This window comes from Nicotiana tabacum, chromosome 11, assembly GCF_000715075.1.
Source record: "Nicotiana tabacum cultivar K326 chromosome 11, ASM71507v2, whole genome shotgun sequence".
Taxonomy (NCBI): Eukaryota; Viridiplantae; Streptophyta; class Magnoliopsida; order Solanales; family Solanaceae; genus Nicotiana; species Nicotiana tabacum.
The window spans coordinates 181,041,074-181,055,827 of record NC_134090.1 but is presented as its reverse complement, the minus strand read 5'-3'; the positions used below and the strand labels follow the sequence as shown (position 1 = coordinate 181,055,827).

The 14,754-nt window shown below is 34.3% G+C and overlaps 2 protein-coding genes across 3 annotated transcripts; both read right to left on the bottom strand.

Annotated features, from left to right (window-relative positions):
• Positions 1 to 1,781: 1,781 nt before the first annotated feature.
• LOC107807601 (basic endochitinase) lies at positions 1,782 to 3,886 on the bottom strand. 2 transcript variants are annotated; one of them, XM_016632022.2, is made up of 2 exons: positions 3,306 to 3,886; positions 1,782 to 2,306 (listed from the first exon to the last, which is right to left on the bottom strand). In XM_016632022.2, exons 1-2 carry the CDS (start codon positions 3,814 to 3,816, stop codon positions 1,957 to 1,959), a joined length of 861 nt encoding a protein of 286 aa, XP_016487508.1. In that variant the 5' UTR covers positions 3,817 to 3,886; the 3' UTR covers positions 1,782 to 1,956. The 2 variants fall into 2 exon arrangements, with proteins under 2 accessions (XP_016487508.1, NP_001312735.1); NM_001325806.1 differs by having other exon boundaries at positions 1,783 to 2,331; positions 3,307 to 3,821.
• A 7,745-nt stretch (positions 3,887 to 11,631) lies between these two features.
• On the bottom strand, positions 11,632 to 12,826 carry LOC107804142 (acidic endochitinase-like). The gene is made up of 2 exons (XM_016627969.2): positions 12,817 to 12,826; positions 11,632 to 12,317 (listed from the first exon to the last, which is right to left on the bottom strand). The coding sequence occupies exons 1-2, from the start codon at positions 12,824 to 12,826 to the stop codon at positions 11,737 to 11,739; spliced, it is 591 nt and encodes a 196-aa protein (XP_016483455.1). The 3' UTR covers positions 11,632 to 11,736.
• Between the last annotated feature and the right edge of the window lie 1,928 nt (positions 12,827 to 14,754).

Below are 14,754 nucleotides of genomic sequence, written 5' to 3'. Positions count from 1 at the left end.
ACCTCCCAATTGCTCCACCATCATAGAGTCTAAATCTTTAGACTCCTCAATGGCACACACCAAAAAATCAAATTTAGTTGTTAAAGTGCGAAGGATCTTTTCTACCATACGGGCATCTTCTATGTCCTCCCCGTATCTTCTTAGTTGATTTATAACAACCTTCACTTTTGAAAAATAATCCGAGATGCATTCGGATTCTTTTATTTTTAAAGCTTCAAAATCAGCCCTTAGAGTTTGAAGTTTTACCATTTTCACCTTGTCAACTCCCTGAAGAGAATTTGTAAAATCCCCCAAGCTTCCTTTGAGGTGGTAACATCTACCACCTTCTCAAACATGGCATCATCCAAATATTGGTGGAGGAGCGTGGGGGCTTGTTGATCCTTCTTCCTTGTCTTTGCCAAGACCTCTTTTTCATTTTGAGGCAGAGCTTTCTCATTATCGGGTTTTGCATACCTTCTGTCTACGATTTCCCATACATCCTGAGAGCCAAGGATGACTTTCATACGTAGACACTATTTCTTATAATTATCTTTTGTTAGACGGGGGTACTGAAAAGATAGCATACCATTATTTTCCATGGCTCTGATACCACGTTGTTGGGATAAAAAATAATCTCGTCCGGGAATAATATCCACAGCAAATAATAATAACACAAGAGAGTAACAATGACACCAAATATTTTAGCGGGATTACAATATTACTACCACTCACTAGTTATCTCACATACCACAATCTGGGGATTACTCTCATTGCTTTATGCTTCTCTCGTTATTTTGGTGTGTATCAAAAGAGAAATGGAGCCTGCTATTTATAGAAGATCAAAATAGTTTATTCACTGTAATTTGCAGTGCAAATTACCATCGGTCAAAACATGTGTTTGTGACTTTTGCAATTTGGCAACTTTTTCTAGCCGCCCAACTTGGAAAATCTTTCGAGCCACCCTATTTGACTTCTGCAACTTTTTCATCTTTTTTCTTTGTTTCATCTTTTTTATGGGTCTTACATATTGTACGCAGTCTTACCCTGCATTTCTGCGAGAGGCTATTTCCACGGTTCGAACACATGGCGGTAACTTTACCAATTACGCCAACGCTCTCCTTCCCTCAAAGTTAAACGCAGCTCATGATTAAAAAATGTGTTGAGTCTACTGAATCTGTGTACTGTCATTGCTTGACTTGAAGTCAACTTGTGAAATCTGAATGTCTGGTTTGAGTTAACAGAATATGTATACATTTGTTGCTTGACTTGAAGTCAATTTTTGTTGTCTGTCAACTTTTCCAAATCTAAGAATGAAGAATTCAGGCTCAATTATTAATATATTACTGTTGCCCCGAAGGAAAATTGTTCTCAATCCTTCCTATACAGAGTATAACTTATTAGTCTTTACAACTAAGTATTGTATAAAACTAAATCCAGTTATACCATTATTCTTTGCCTTGGTTCTTCTCTAAATAACTTTTACATATGAAAATTGAAATGAAAAGAAAAGTCCCTACTTTGTTCTCTATTTGCTGGTTAACATGACTCCAATAGTTCAAATTCGAAATCAGGCTACATGACTGAAATACAGTCAAATTTCTCTATAACAACCTTTTTGTTTCGATATATTTTGGCTGCTGTAATAAAGTGCTATTATAAAAACCTATATTATAATATAAGATGAAAAATTGGTTCCAACAAAAACTATTATAGTGAAGTATAGTTATAAAGGATAATTGTTATAGAGAGGTCTGACTGTAGTTCAAAGTCCATCTAAGTCAGGCTTCATAAACAAGAGAATATAAAGAGAACCATAGTACTACTATTATCAAGAAGGAAACAAGATGACCTTCACATTTTCATCAGTACAAATTAAAACTTAAGTACTTTCTAGGCAGATAACAGCAAATTAACTTGCTTTATTTAGGCCTTAACGATGGCTTATAGCGATTCAGGGGCGCCTTGTTCATTCAGAACTTAAACAGCACCCCTGATAGCAGAGCTATAGCCACATTGGACATCAAATTTTCTATTCCAAAGCATGACACCTCCATATTTTGAAGACCCCTTTAGAAATGGTAAAACTTGTGACATTAGCACTTGCTTTGGAATATAGCCATTACCCGCGGCTGTCTTGGCTGCTGGAAGTCCAATATACAACTTCTTTGCAGGGATTGATGTCCACTGATTCCACCTCCTCTTGAAATTTTCTGAATTGCTCATGAACTCGCACTCGGGATTGTTGTAAAATTGGACCCAAACATAGTCAAATAAACCAGTTTGCAATGCACCATTAAGAAGTTTATCAGGAAAAGGACATTGTGGTGCTGCAGTTAAGTATAATTTTTTACCGGTCAAAAGACATAATAAGAGAATGAGTTTTGTAACTCTAATGGCTTGAAAATCTAGAATTGATGTTTAATGACATTTTCATTTTATATTGGAGAAATCCCTCGTGAACTTCTGGCGCGATACTAGTTCGCGCACAAGTTCAAATCACATTCTTTTATTTTTATTTTTTTATATCAGAGCTTAATTACCAAGTTTCTCTGTGGCAGGGCTCAAACCCGTGATGTACGTCTAATTAACCAATGCATCACGTGTTGTGTCCTGATCACTGAACCAAAGTGTTGCGTTCAACAACAAAAAAAAAGAGAGGGGAAACCGAGTGCAATAAGCTCCCGCTATACGCAGGGTATGAAGAAGGGCCGAACCACAAGGGTCTATTGTATACAGTCTCACCCTGCATTTCTATAGGAGCATGTTTCCACGACCCGAACTCATGACCTTCTGGTCACATGACAGCAACTTTACCAGTTACGCCAAGGCTTCCCCTTTAAACTATTCAACAACCAAATTACAATTATTTTCTTTGTGCGCAGTTAACATGGGATACTGCAATTCTTGGTTATTCTACAATGGGAACCATGATATTAAACAACACATCATGATATCCCTTCTTTGGCTTCATGGGCAAAGCTAGCCCTTCGGATATGAACTTTTGTCCACAGCCCGTATTCGTTTAAAAAGTTATTGAATTATGCACAAATTATTAATTTAAAGCCCAGTAACTTAAAAGAATTAGAATACTGAATCTATAAGTTTCAAATTCTGATTATGCCTCTGTTCGCTTTAAGAAAAAAGTGTGTTTAACATACAGTCAGATCATTCTATAACAACATCCTTATATAACAACACTTCACTATAAAAGCCAAAAAATTTTGAACCAAATGTCATGTTTTGTTATAATATATATTCTTTATAACAATAATTCGCAATAACATCCAAAAATATCTGGAACAAACGACACTGTTACAAAGAGGTACCTTGTTGGCCATGTTCTGAAAGTCTCCTGGCAAGTGCAATATAATGTGGTTGGCCAAGTTCAATATCAAAATCTATGCCATCTAATACAGCATCTCCAAGTGGCCTAAAAGATGATTGGCCGCCGAGAAAATTGTTCCACAGGTAATCAGCAACTTGTCTGGCATCATCAACTGAGGATAATGTGTAGGTAGGAGTTCCACCTCCAATGGAGAGCATGATTTTAATGCCTATGCTTTGACAATGTCTGATGCTTTTTGTCAACTGTTGGCAACCACCAGAAGATGGTTCACAATGGCCAGCTAAGTTAAGTTTAGGAGTTTGGAAATTGCCAAAAGAAGATAAAAAGGCAATGTTGACAATATTGTAGAGACCAGAGTTGCATGTGTCAATCAATTTACCTTCTCCTACATCTTGGCCCCAATAGACTACAATATCTCCAGCTTTTACTTTGCTGGTTAGGAGAAGCAAGAATATTGGTAGAATGAAAAGTAATGATACCTTAATGTTCATTGTTTAATTCAATGAGGGAGGAAATTCAATGGGAAGAACCTATATTTTTCAATTGGATGAGTCTGCAACATGTTTTTATAGGCAAAAACTTGAAAAAGTTTGGAACTTAAGGGCGGTTTTCTTGACATTTCTTCACTCTTTTTCGGGTTTTACACGCTCAAAATTGAGTGAAAAATACGCACTCTGACATGTCGGCATATGCAAAGGTGTGTCTGATTTTGACGGGTATTATCATTTCTAGCCCGCATCAGAAATTATTTATATTTGGTAGCCGAAAAAGTATATAAAACTTGTATAATTTTTGTATATAACATACAGAATATATATATATATATATATACAAAAATGTATACAAATTTTATACCGTTTTCGGCTATTAATTTTACAGTGATGGGTTCGGCCCAGAAGTGCATGTCATCTATTTTCTGATTTTTATGATGTTATTACTATTTCTATGGTTTCTGTTGACGATACTAATATATAGTTTCTTCTCGTTTTCTTTCCGTCTTTCTGAGCCGATGTTCTATTAGAAACAACCTCTTTGCCCCATTGGGATAGGGGTAAGGTCTGCGTTACTATCCTCCCCAGACCCCACTCGTGAAATTTTACTGGATCGTTATTGTTGTTGTTTTGGGTTCGGCCTAGAGGTTTTTATCAATGAATCCGTTACACTTATGACGTTATGGGTTCAAAATGAAATATAAATTTTGTACAAATTTCACAATTTTAAAAAAATTAAATGAATTAAACTATTACACTTTAATTTTAATGTGATGTTTGCTTACTTGTCAATCACTATTCACTACTTAATATTCTCTTCCATCATTGCTAGTACTCCTTCTCTGTATGTGAACCTATTTTTTTGATCCGTTCCAAAAAGAATGACTCATTTCTAAATTTGGTAACAATTTAGCTTTAATTTACAATTTTTAATTCTACCTTTAATGAATAACTTTTATAACCACACACATATATTGGCCCCTATTTGATTTGTTTAGGACCACAAATTCCAAAAGTCTTCATTTTTTGTTAAACTTCGGGTTCAGTCAAGCAGATTCACATAAATTGAAACGGAGGGAGTAATATATAAGGAGTCCGAAACTTTTCTAATGCCTTTTTGGGCAAAACATACATTTCTATTACTAAAAAAAAAGTTACACAAATAACTAAAACGCAGTATAATACTGCGTTTTACTTTAACAGAAAGTTAGCCGTTAAAGTAAAACGCATTATTATACTGCGTATTATTAAAAAATTAATTGTTTTAAGGAAAACACAGTATTATACTGTATTTTTCTTAAACGCAGTATTGTACTACGTTTCCCTATTAATATTGGGGCCACTTCTGCAGAACCTGATAGGAATATTTTTTTTAATGCAAAACACAGTACAATACTGTGTTTAAGGAAAATGCAGTATAATACTGCGTTGTCCTTAAAAAAAATAATTTAATAATACGCAGTATAGTAATGCGTTTTACTTTAACGGCTAACTTTCCGTTAAAGTAAAACACAGTATTATGTAAAACGCATTATTATACTGCATTTTAGTTATTTATGTAACTCTTTTTAGTAGTAGAAATGTATTTTTTGCCCAAAAAGATATTAGAAAAGTTTCGGACTCAATATATAAGTGGTTAACACCTTAAATTTCATCTTCGATCAAACAATGATACGCGAATAATTAATAAAACGAAAAAAAATATTTACTACTTACTTTTGATACTATTTCAAATTGCTATGTCAGAGAAGGATAACAACTATTATTCTAAATAATTGGTCCCACGCTTCTAAATTTGTACTAACTAAAGGAGTAATTGATACTCTGTGCTTGACTTGCGAGTCAATGCTTTTTGTTGTCTAGTCATCGTTTTAATTGAGAGTGGAAGCCTTGTATTTATCTTAAAAAATTAATTAACACATATAAATAATTTATCCACAAGACAATAAACTACATTTTCTATGTACGTTAAGGTGGAAGACGTTCCCAATAATGAGGGCGTGCATAGTAGGGATACCCCCTCAGTCATCGGGTGATTATTCTGGAGCAGTTTTTGCCGGACAGATTGCCAATGAAAGAGCTTGTCTTGATTTAAACTTGTCACCACCGGCGAATGAGCAGCCAAAAAATAATTTTTTGACTTTATATAATCCACAAGACGACTTGTAAACTTCAATTTTTCTACGCTTTAGCGATGTTTATTTTATGTTTGAATTGGATTTGTATTAACACTCATATTTTTCATAGGGGTACCGTCCAGATATGAATTTTACAAGTTATGACCCCGCCCCTAGTTGGAATATGCGTAGTTCTGGATTATTGGACCACAGTGGTTCATCCGGGAGTCATCACCAACAAGAAAATATCCATCATGAAACGTCAAGATAGTACGACTTGTAAGTAAAGTGATATATCTATTTCTAAAGTATTTATCTAATTGGATAACTTATCATTTTGTTCTTTTTGTGTAGTGAAAACGAGCTTCTTGATGTTCCTGACTTCACACAATTGCCCATAGACGACGTATTCACTCGTGAGTTGGCAGATGCGCAGAGTCAGGAAGATGATAATGATTATGACAACAATGCGGATGAGTCTGGAGATAACACACCCTTCCATGATGAGGGTGATGAGGAGGAGGAAGTGAATGTTGAACGTGAACTCACGAGGGAGCATGTTCCTCCACCTCCCGCTAGACCAATAGTGTACGAGTCCCACGTGCCATTTCATGAGCGTAATATTCCTTACCTTGATAATTTGCCAAGTATGCCGAACGTGGATGCCCTCACAAGGGATGATGACTAAATTCGGTCAGCGATGTGGGATGAGTCTAGACCAGTTGTTCTGTCAAAGGGCATGTATTTTTCCGACAAAGCTCGCCTAATTAGGGCTGTAAAAATCTACAGTATAAGAGAGTGTCGTGAGATGATAGTAAGTGAGTCAACTACGGCGGTATAAGAGGTTGTATGTCGTAGAGACTTTATGGGTTGTCACTGGATGTTGCGTGCCAGCAAGAAGAAATCAAGTTTGTGGAAAGTGGGTAAATTTATTAGCACCCACAGATGTGAAATGGACACATTCAATGAGAATCACTTCAACCTGGATGTGGACTTGATTTTTCTAGTCTTGATTCCATATTTGGAAGTATCCATTAGGTTCAAGATTAAAGAGTGTATTACAGCCGTATACCAAGAGTATAGTTGTACTATAACCAAAAGAAAGGCATATCTCGGTCACAAACGTGCCTTTGAACTTATTTATGGCGACTGGGATAAGTCTTTTTCAAATCTACCCAGGTACATGGTCGCACTGCAACACTTTAACCCCGGCACTGTTGTTGAATGGAGGCATAAGCGTAGTCCGGACAGACCCGAATATATTTTCAACTATGTGTTATGGTCATTTAAAGCAGCAATTGATGGTTTTGTGCATTGTCATCTTGTAATTTTCATAGACGGTACTCATGTCTATGGAAAGTATGATTTAAGTTTTGATTGCAGTTGATGCCAACGACCAAATATTTCCACTAGCTTTTGCCATTTTTGCCAACGAAAGCGAAGCGATGTGGACGTTTTTTTTTGAACCACTTGAAGCAGCACGTTGTCAAACAACGTTCAGGTATTTGTCTAATATCCGATCGACATGGTGATATTTTAAGTTCTGTACGGCACTTGCCTGAATGACAGGAACCATATGCATACCACCGTTACCGTGTGAGGCATTGAAGGCCAATTTCCAGAAGAAATATCCTCACAAGTCCTTGCATGACTTAATGTGGATGACTGCAACTGAGCACCAGCAGTGCAAATTCTCCAAGCGCATGAAAGCGATCCGGCAGATAGATCCACGAGCCTATACTTGGTTGATGGGACATGAGCTTCACATGTGGACACTGCATGCTGATGGCGGCAGACGATGGGGAGCCCTCACTACAAACGTGTCGGAGTCATTCAACGACTTGTTGAAGTCTTTTCGTGGACTGCCTGTAACTGTCCCGGTAGCACCAAGTTATCATTAATTATTATGTGTGTCAATTTCAACATTTTTAGAATTTTGTTAGTTTAATAAATTAAATAATTAATTATTTTTAAAATTGAACTGAGTAATTATGTATGAGTTCCAGGCTCGATATTTGAGGCCTGGTAGCACCAAGTTATCCTTAATTATTATGCGTGTCAATTTCAACATTCTTAGAATTTTGTTAGTTTAAGAAATTAAATAATTATTTTTAAAATTGGATTGAGTAATTATGTATGGGTTCCAGACTCGATATTTGAGGCCCGGTAGCACCAAGTTATCCTTAATTATTATGCGTGTCAATTTCAGCATTTTTAGAATTTTGTTAGTTTAATAAATTAAATAATTATTTTTAAAATTGAACTGAGTAATTATATATGGGTTCCAGGCTCAATATTTGAGGTCTGGTAGCACCAAGCTATCCTTAATTATTATGTGTGTCAATTTCAACATTTTTAGAATTTTGTTAGTTTAATAGATTAAATAATTAATTATTTTTAATATTGGACTGAATAATTATGTATGGGTTCCAGGCTCGATATTTGAGGCCCGGTAGCACCAAGTTATCCTTAATTATTATGCGTGTCAATTTCAGTTACCGATGGAATTTTGTTAGTTTAAGGAATTAAATTAAAAATTATTGAATTGGACTGAATAATTATGTATGGGTTCCAGGCTCGATATTTGACGCCCGATAGCACCAAGTTATCCTTAGTTATTATGCGTGTCAATTTCAGCATTTTTACAATTTTGTTAATTTAATAAATTGAATAATTAATTATTGAATTGGACTGAGTAATTATCTATGAGTTCCAAGCTCGATATTTGAGTTAATTTGACAACATATATTAAATTTTTACTTTTGTAAGATTATTTTTATAAATTAAATAATTAATTTTGTAAAGTGTAATAGGATAGAGTTTGCAGTTACTACATACTTAAACTACAGAGACTCTACGCTAAAAGGCTCTACATTTTACTACGCTAAAAGGCTATATATGTTACTACGCTTAAATGCTCTATATTTTACTACGCTAAAAGGCTCTATATTTTACTACACTAAAAGGCTCTATATTTTACTACGCTAAAACGTCACTATTACATATAAAAACAACAAACATAACATACAAATATGAACAACAAACTAAATAAATAATATTTATTTATTTTTTAAGCAAATAAAAACAAAACATTAACAGTAAAAATTATTTATCAAATTTTAACAATTTTTTGTCCCAAAGCTAATAAATCAATCTGGGTATAAATAAGATACAAATTTAAACACAAACATAACACAAATTGACATAGAAACATATTCAACAATACAAATATGCATGTACTATACGAGTTTCGACATAAACAAAATCGAAATACCTCGATTTAAGTTTTTTAAAATTGATTCAAATCGAATTTTTGCACCCGAATGAAGGACTCCAAAGCTTGTCTTGTGTGCGGGACCTACACTCTTTGCTTTTTGGGTGACGGGTGGGGCCCAAAATATATTTTTTTAATTTGACCCGGGGGGGGGGGGTGACCAGCAGTGGAGCAAGGGTGTTTTTTAATGGAGATAACGTTATGTCGTTGTCTTGGGGAAGAAGAAGAGCTTTATTTTATTAAAGGAAAGCAGTATTGTACTGCGTTTCCCTTTAATTAAATATAGGTGGGCCCAATATTAATAGGGAAACACAGTACAATACTGGTATTACACTGCGTTTTCCTTTAAAAAAATTAATTTTTTAATAATACGCAGTATAGTACTACGTTTTACTTTAACGGCTAACTTTCCGTTAAAGTAAAACGCAGTATTATACTGCATTTTAGTTATTTATGTAACTTTTTTTTAGTAGTAGAAATATATTTTTTGCTCAAAAAGGCATTAGAAAAGTTTCGGACTCAATATATAAGTGGTTAACACCTTAAATTTCATCTTCGATCAAACAATGTTACGCGAATAATTAATAAAACGAAAAAAAATATTTACTACTTACTTTGATACTATTTCAAATTGCTATGTCAGAGAAGGATAACAACTATTATTCTAAATAATTGGTCCCACGCTTCTAAATTTGTACTAACTAAAGGAGTAATTGATACTCTGTGCTTGACTTGCGAGTCAATGCTTTTTGTTGTCTTGTATTTATATTAAAAAATTAATTAACACATATAAATAATTTATCCACAAGACAATAAACTACATTTTCTAAAATTCAAATTCATAAACTCAAAATTCTAATTTCTGTCTCTCATTTTAGTCATAATTGCTTGCTTGTATTCCACATTCATCAACTAATGTACGTATATTGTCCTATTTCTTCTGGACATTAATATGCAAGTAATGTCTTTGTCAATTGTCCGTATGATGGACCAGTAAATTAGATGTTAAATATAAACCGTGAAAAAAATCCGTTAACAACAACAACAACGACGACCCAGTATAATCTCACAAATGAGGTCTGGGGAGGGTAATATGTACGCAGACCTTACCCCTACCCCGAAGGGTAGAGAGGCTGTTTCCAGGAGACCCTCGGCTCAAAAAGCAATAGGAGCCGATATATTAGTACCATAAAAATGCATAATAAAATAACAACAATACAAGAGATATGAAATACAGAATACGAAATACGAAAAAGATGGCTGGTATAGTAAAACTAGCAGGTAAAACCCTGCATCAATAGACGACCAATGACATTCTTAGTCTAACTCCTAACTGGCTAGTCTCACTCTATTGTGCTGTAGAAATATTTACAACTCTCCCCTAACCTACAACCTTAAAACTCCCTCCATAATTCCCTATCAAGGGCCATGTCCTCAGTAATCCTAAGTCGCGCCATGTCCTGTTTGATTACCTCTCCCCAATACTTCTTAGGCCGTCCTCTACCTCTCCGCGTGCCCACTACAGTCAGTCGCTCACACCTCCTCACCGGTGCATCAGTGCTCCTCCTCTGAATATGCCCGAACCATCTCGTATTTATTTAATCTTCATATTATAATTTCAATATAACTTGTTCCCGAATCAAACGAGCTCTAAGGGTATATGAGTATGGGTAGGCGACTGTTAAAACCTTCAACATCTTAGTTCTCACCGGATGAATAATCAAAAAAAAATAAAAAATTAGCAATCATTAGAATGCAACTCCAACTTTGCTCCCGAAAGTTATTATACAGTCATACCCCTCTATAACAACATCGCTATATATCAACTATTCACTATAAAAATCAAGTTTTTTATGGAACGAATTGTTATGCTATATTATACCCCCTCTGTTTTAATTTAAATGACATACTTTTCTTATTAGTCTGTTCCAAAGAAAAATATTCTATATTTGGAAATAATTTTATTTTTTTAAAACTTGTTTTACTCTTAATGATAAACTTTTATAGCCACAAAAATGTTATGGCCCCACAAACTTTGTCACTTAAGCATTTAGGACCACATGTTTCAAAAGTTTCTTCTTTTTTCTTCTTAAACTTTGTGTCAAGTCAAACTACATCATTTAAATTGAAATGGTTCTCTATAATAATATTTCACTATAACAGCTAAAAAAATCTGGAACAAAAGAGGTTGTTATAGAAAGATTTAATCGTATTATTATTTATTATACTTAGTAATTACACTCCTTAGGATACGTCCTTCATGAACGTGGATTGCTTGGTACATCGGGGATCTTTTGTTACACTTGGTAATTCTTTTAGTTCTTCTTTTTGGGTGTCATGCCAATTTATATAAGTTAACTATGATACACTTAGACAAGTAACACAACACAATCTTGTAAAAAATAAAAACACCACACAATAAGAATTTTTTTTAATAAGTAACTTTCAAAACCTCATTATTGAGTACTATAATATAACATTATTGATGTCATCACATTAATACAAGGTGACTAGATATGAGCATATATCTCAAACATTAGCCTTAATAGCAGAGCTATAACCATTGTCAAAAAATTTAGACCAAAGCATAACACCCCCATACTTAGGTGAACCATTAATTAATGGTAAAACCTGAGAAACAAGAACATCAGATGGTATAAAACCACTTCCAGCAGCTCCTTGAGCTGCCGGTAAACTGAGAAAAATTTTTCCAGCTTGAATCGCGTTCCACTGATTCCAGTAACTTTTTAAATTGTCCGCGCTTCCACCGGAGTATTGACACGGTGGATTATTGTAAAATTGAACCCAAACATAGTCAAATAAGCTAGTGGAAAGTGCACCATTTAAAAATGTATCTGGGAATGAACATTGTGGAGCTGCAGTTAAGTATACTTTCCTCTGTTGGCTAAATTGTGATAAAGCTCTTGCTAATTCATCCCAATGTTGTGTTGTCCCTCCTTCTATATCAAAATCAATTCCATCTAGAATTGCATCTCCTAGTGGACGTGTGTTTGATTGGCCTCCAAGATAATTGTTCCACAGATAATTTGCTACACTCCTGCAATGTTTTTGACAAATAATTAGCACATAATTTAGGAAAGAAAAAAAGACTTAACACATTCTAGAATTACCTTTAGAATTGTGATCTTAAACATGTCATATATTTATACGGCTATAAAAGCATGCGACTAAGGGAATAACGTAAAATGAAAAGTTGAAGAGTTTTGAAATACAGAAAGGTATCATTCTTTTTAGAATAGACTATTAAGTAAAGAATATCATATAAAATGTAACGAAGAGAGTACTATATTAGATGAGTTTTCCTTATGTGTCAATTCATTTAATATTCGAGAATGGAGAAATTCTTGGTAATGATTGTGTCACCCTTAATCAGCCCTATGCGACGAAAATCTGAATTAGTCGTGGTAAAATGGAGAAATTCTTAATAGGGAGTGTGTCATCCTTAATAGACCCTATGCGACGAAAATCTGAATAAGTCGGGCAAATGGGTTCCTGTAATTATTTGTTGGGCTCAACCAGCCTAGATAATCTTAACAAGATGTGATATTGTCCGCTTTGGCCTAAACCCCTATGGTTTTCCCAAAAGACCTCCCGCCATTTAGAGTATCCTTACACTTTATATGTAACTTCCCAATCTTTTCAGCTATCACCAACACTTCAGAACACCAGATGGTTAAATCAGGAAAAAATAATATTCATATAATAGTAGATAATTAAAAAAGAAGAAGGAATAATAGATGGAAAGACTAAATTATTGGATAGATTATGTCAAGATTGAGAAGCATACATGTTATTTATAGTTGGTGGATGTGTACTTGCTTGGTATTTCGTGGAAATTTACATAGTTGACTTGAGGTCAACTTTCTGTTAAACATCCACTGAATGCGGGTTCAGGAAAGGGCCCGACCACAAGGGTCTATTGTACGTAGTCTTATCCAGTATTTCTGCAAGAGGTTGTTTTCACGGCTTGAGCATATAACCTCCTGGTCACATGACAACAACTTACCAGTTACGCTAAGACTCTCATTCGTCTTGTTTATGTAAGCAAAAACTAAAGTAAGATTTCTAGATATATTATAAGTGTGGTTCAATTCTTACTATCCTTTTTTTTTTTTAATTCTTCCTCTTTCTCTTTCCCTCGTTGTAATGGAATTTTTTTTTGTAGTCTCTATTCTTTTTCCATAATCGTTGGGTCGTTTGGTACGCAGGATAAGGTGTGAGATTAAGTGGGCGTTTGGACATAAGAATTGTAAAATTACAAAAAAAGAAGAAGTGAAAATGGTATTTAAAAATTAGAGTTTTGTTTTGACATGAATATAATTTTGGATTTTTTTTGAAGTTTTGTGAGTGATCTAAGTGAAAATTTTGAAAAATAGCTTTTTAAAGTTTTTCAAGTTTTCGAAAAATTCCAAAATTCATCTTCAAGTGAAAATTGAAAATTATATGGCCAAACACTGATTTCGGAAAAAAGTGAAAAAAAATCTTATATCCAAACAGGCTCTAAATTTATATTGTGTTTGGTTGACGTTATAGATTTATCTTAGGATAAATTTATACCGTCAACCAAACACAATATAAATTTAATCTCACAGACTTAATCCTAGATATTCCACCTTATCCCTTTAAACTTAGGATTAGTTTATCCTACCTCTTAGGTGGGATAAAATTAGTCCAGGAATTATAATCCCACGACTATAACCCCGGAATAATTTAGTGTGCCTACCAAACGACCCCGACAGTAACATATTCCAATTGGTGAAGAAAAATAAAGTTAAGAAAGAAATAAAAGGACTAAAGAAAGTGTATATCCTAGTAAATTTATGAATGGTACCAAGTCTCTTCCAGTTTCTCATGTTCCAGTTGGTTCAAGGAAATTTCTCGAGGACTTAATTTTCAAGACTTTAAGGTTGTAAACAGTATAATCATTATTGGATTAAGACAGAAGCTAGTATTTTTCTTGTGCAAAATTTCAAGAGTTCCCATTTGTTGACTTTAGAGCTTGTAATACAAGGGAATATAACAGTGCCGAAGCCAGATGTGTTTTCAAGGATGTTCAAACTTGAAAGAACTATAAAGAAATTTCCGACAAACAGTGTTCAATATATATTTTATACATCTAAATTCAATATTTTACTTATATATACAATATAATTTTTTGTAATATTTTGATGAAGGGTGGTCAGTTAACCACCCTTTATAAAAGGTGGCTTCGCCCCTGGAACATAAAAGCTAAATTTCCACGAACACTAGAATTTCTTGACTAGGTAACAATCTGGTTGTGTGATATATACACTAATTTTCAGAGGCGCCGTCAAGATTTAAAGTTTATGGATTGTGAATTTACAACTGAATCCATAACTCATTAGTTACTGGGTTCACAATTAAGTATTTACACATATTTAATAGATTTTCTAATACAAATACAATACCTAAGCAAAAAACTACTAGGTTCATCCGAACCCATAATTAATATTCTCCCTCTGCCCCTGCTAGTTTCTAGTTACACACAAATGGCGTATATCCCAT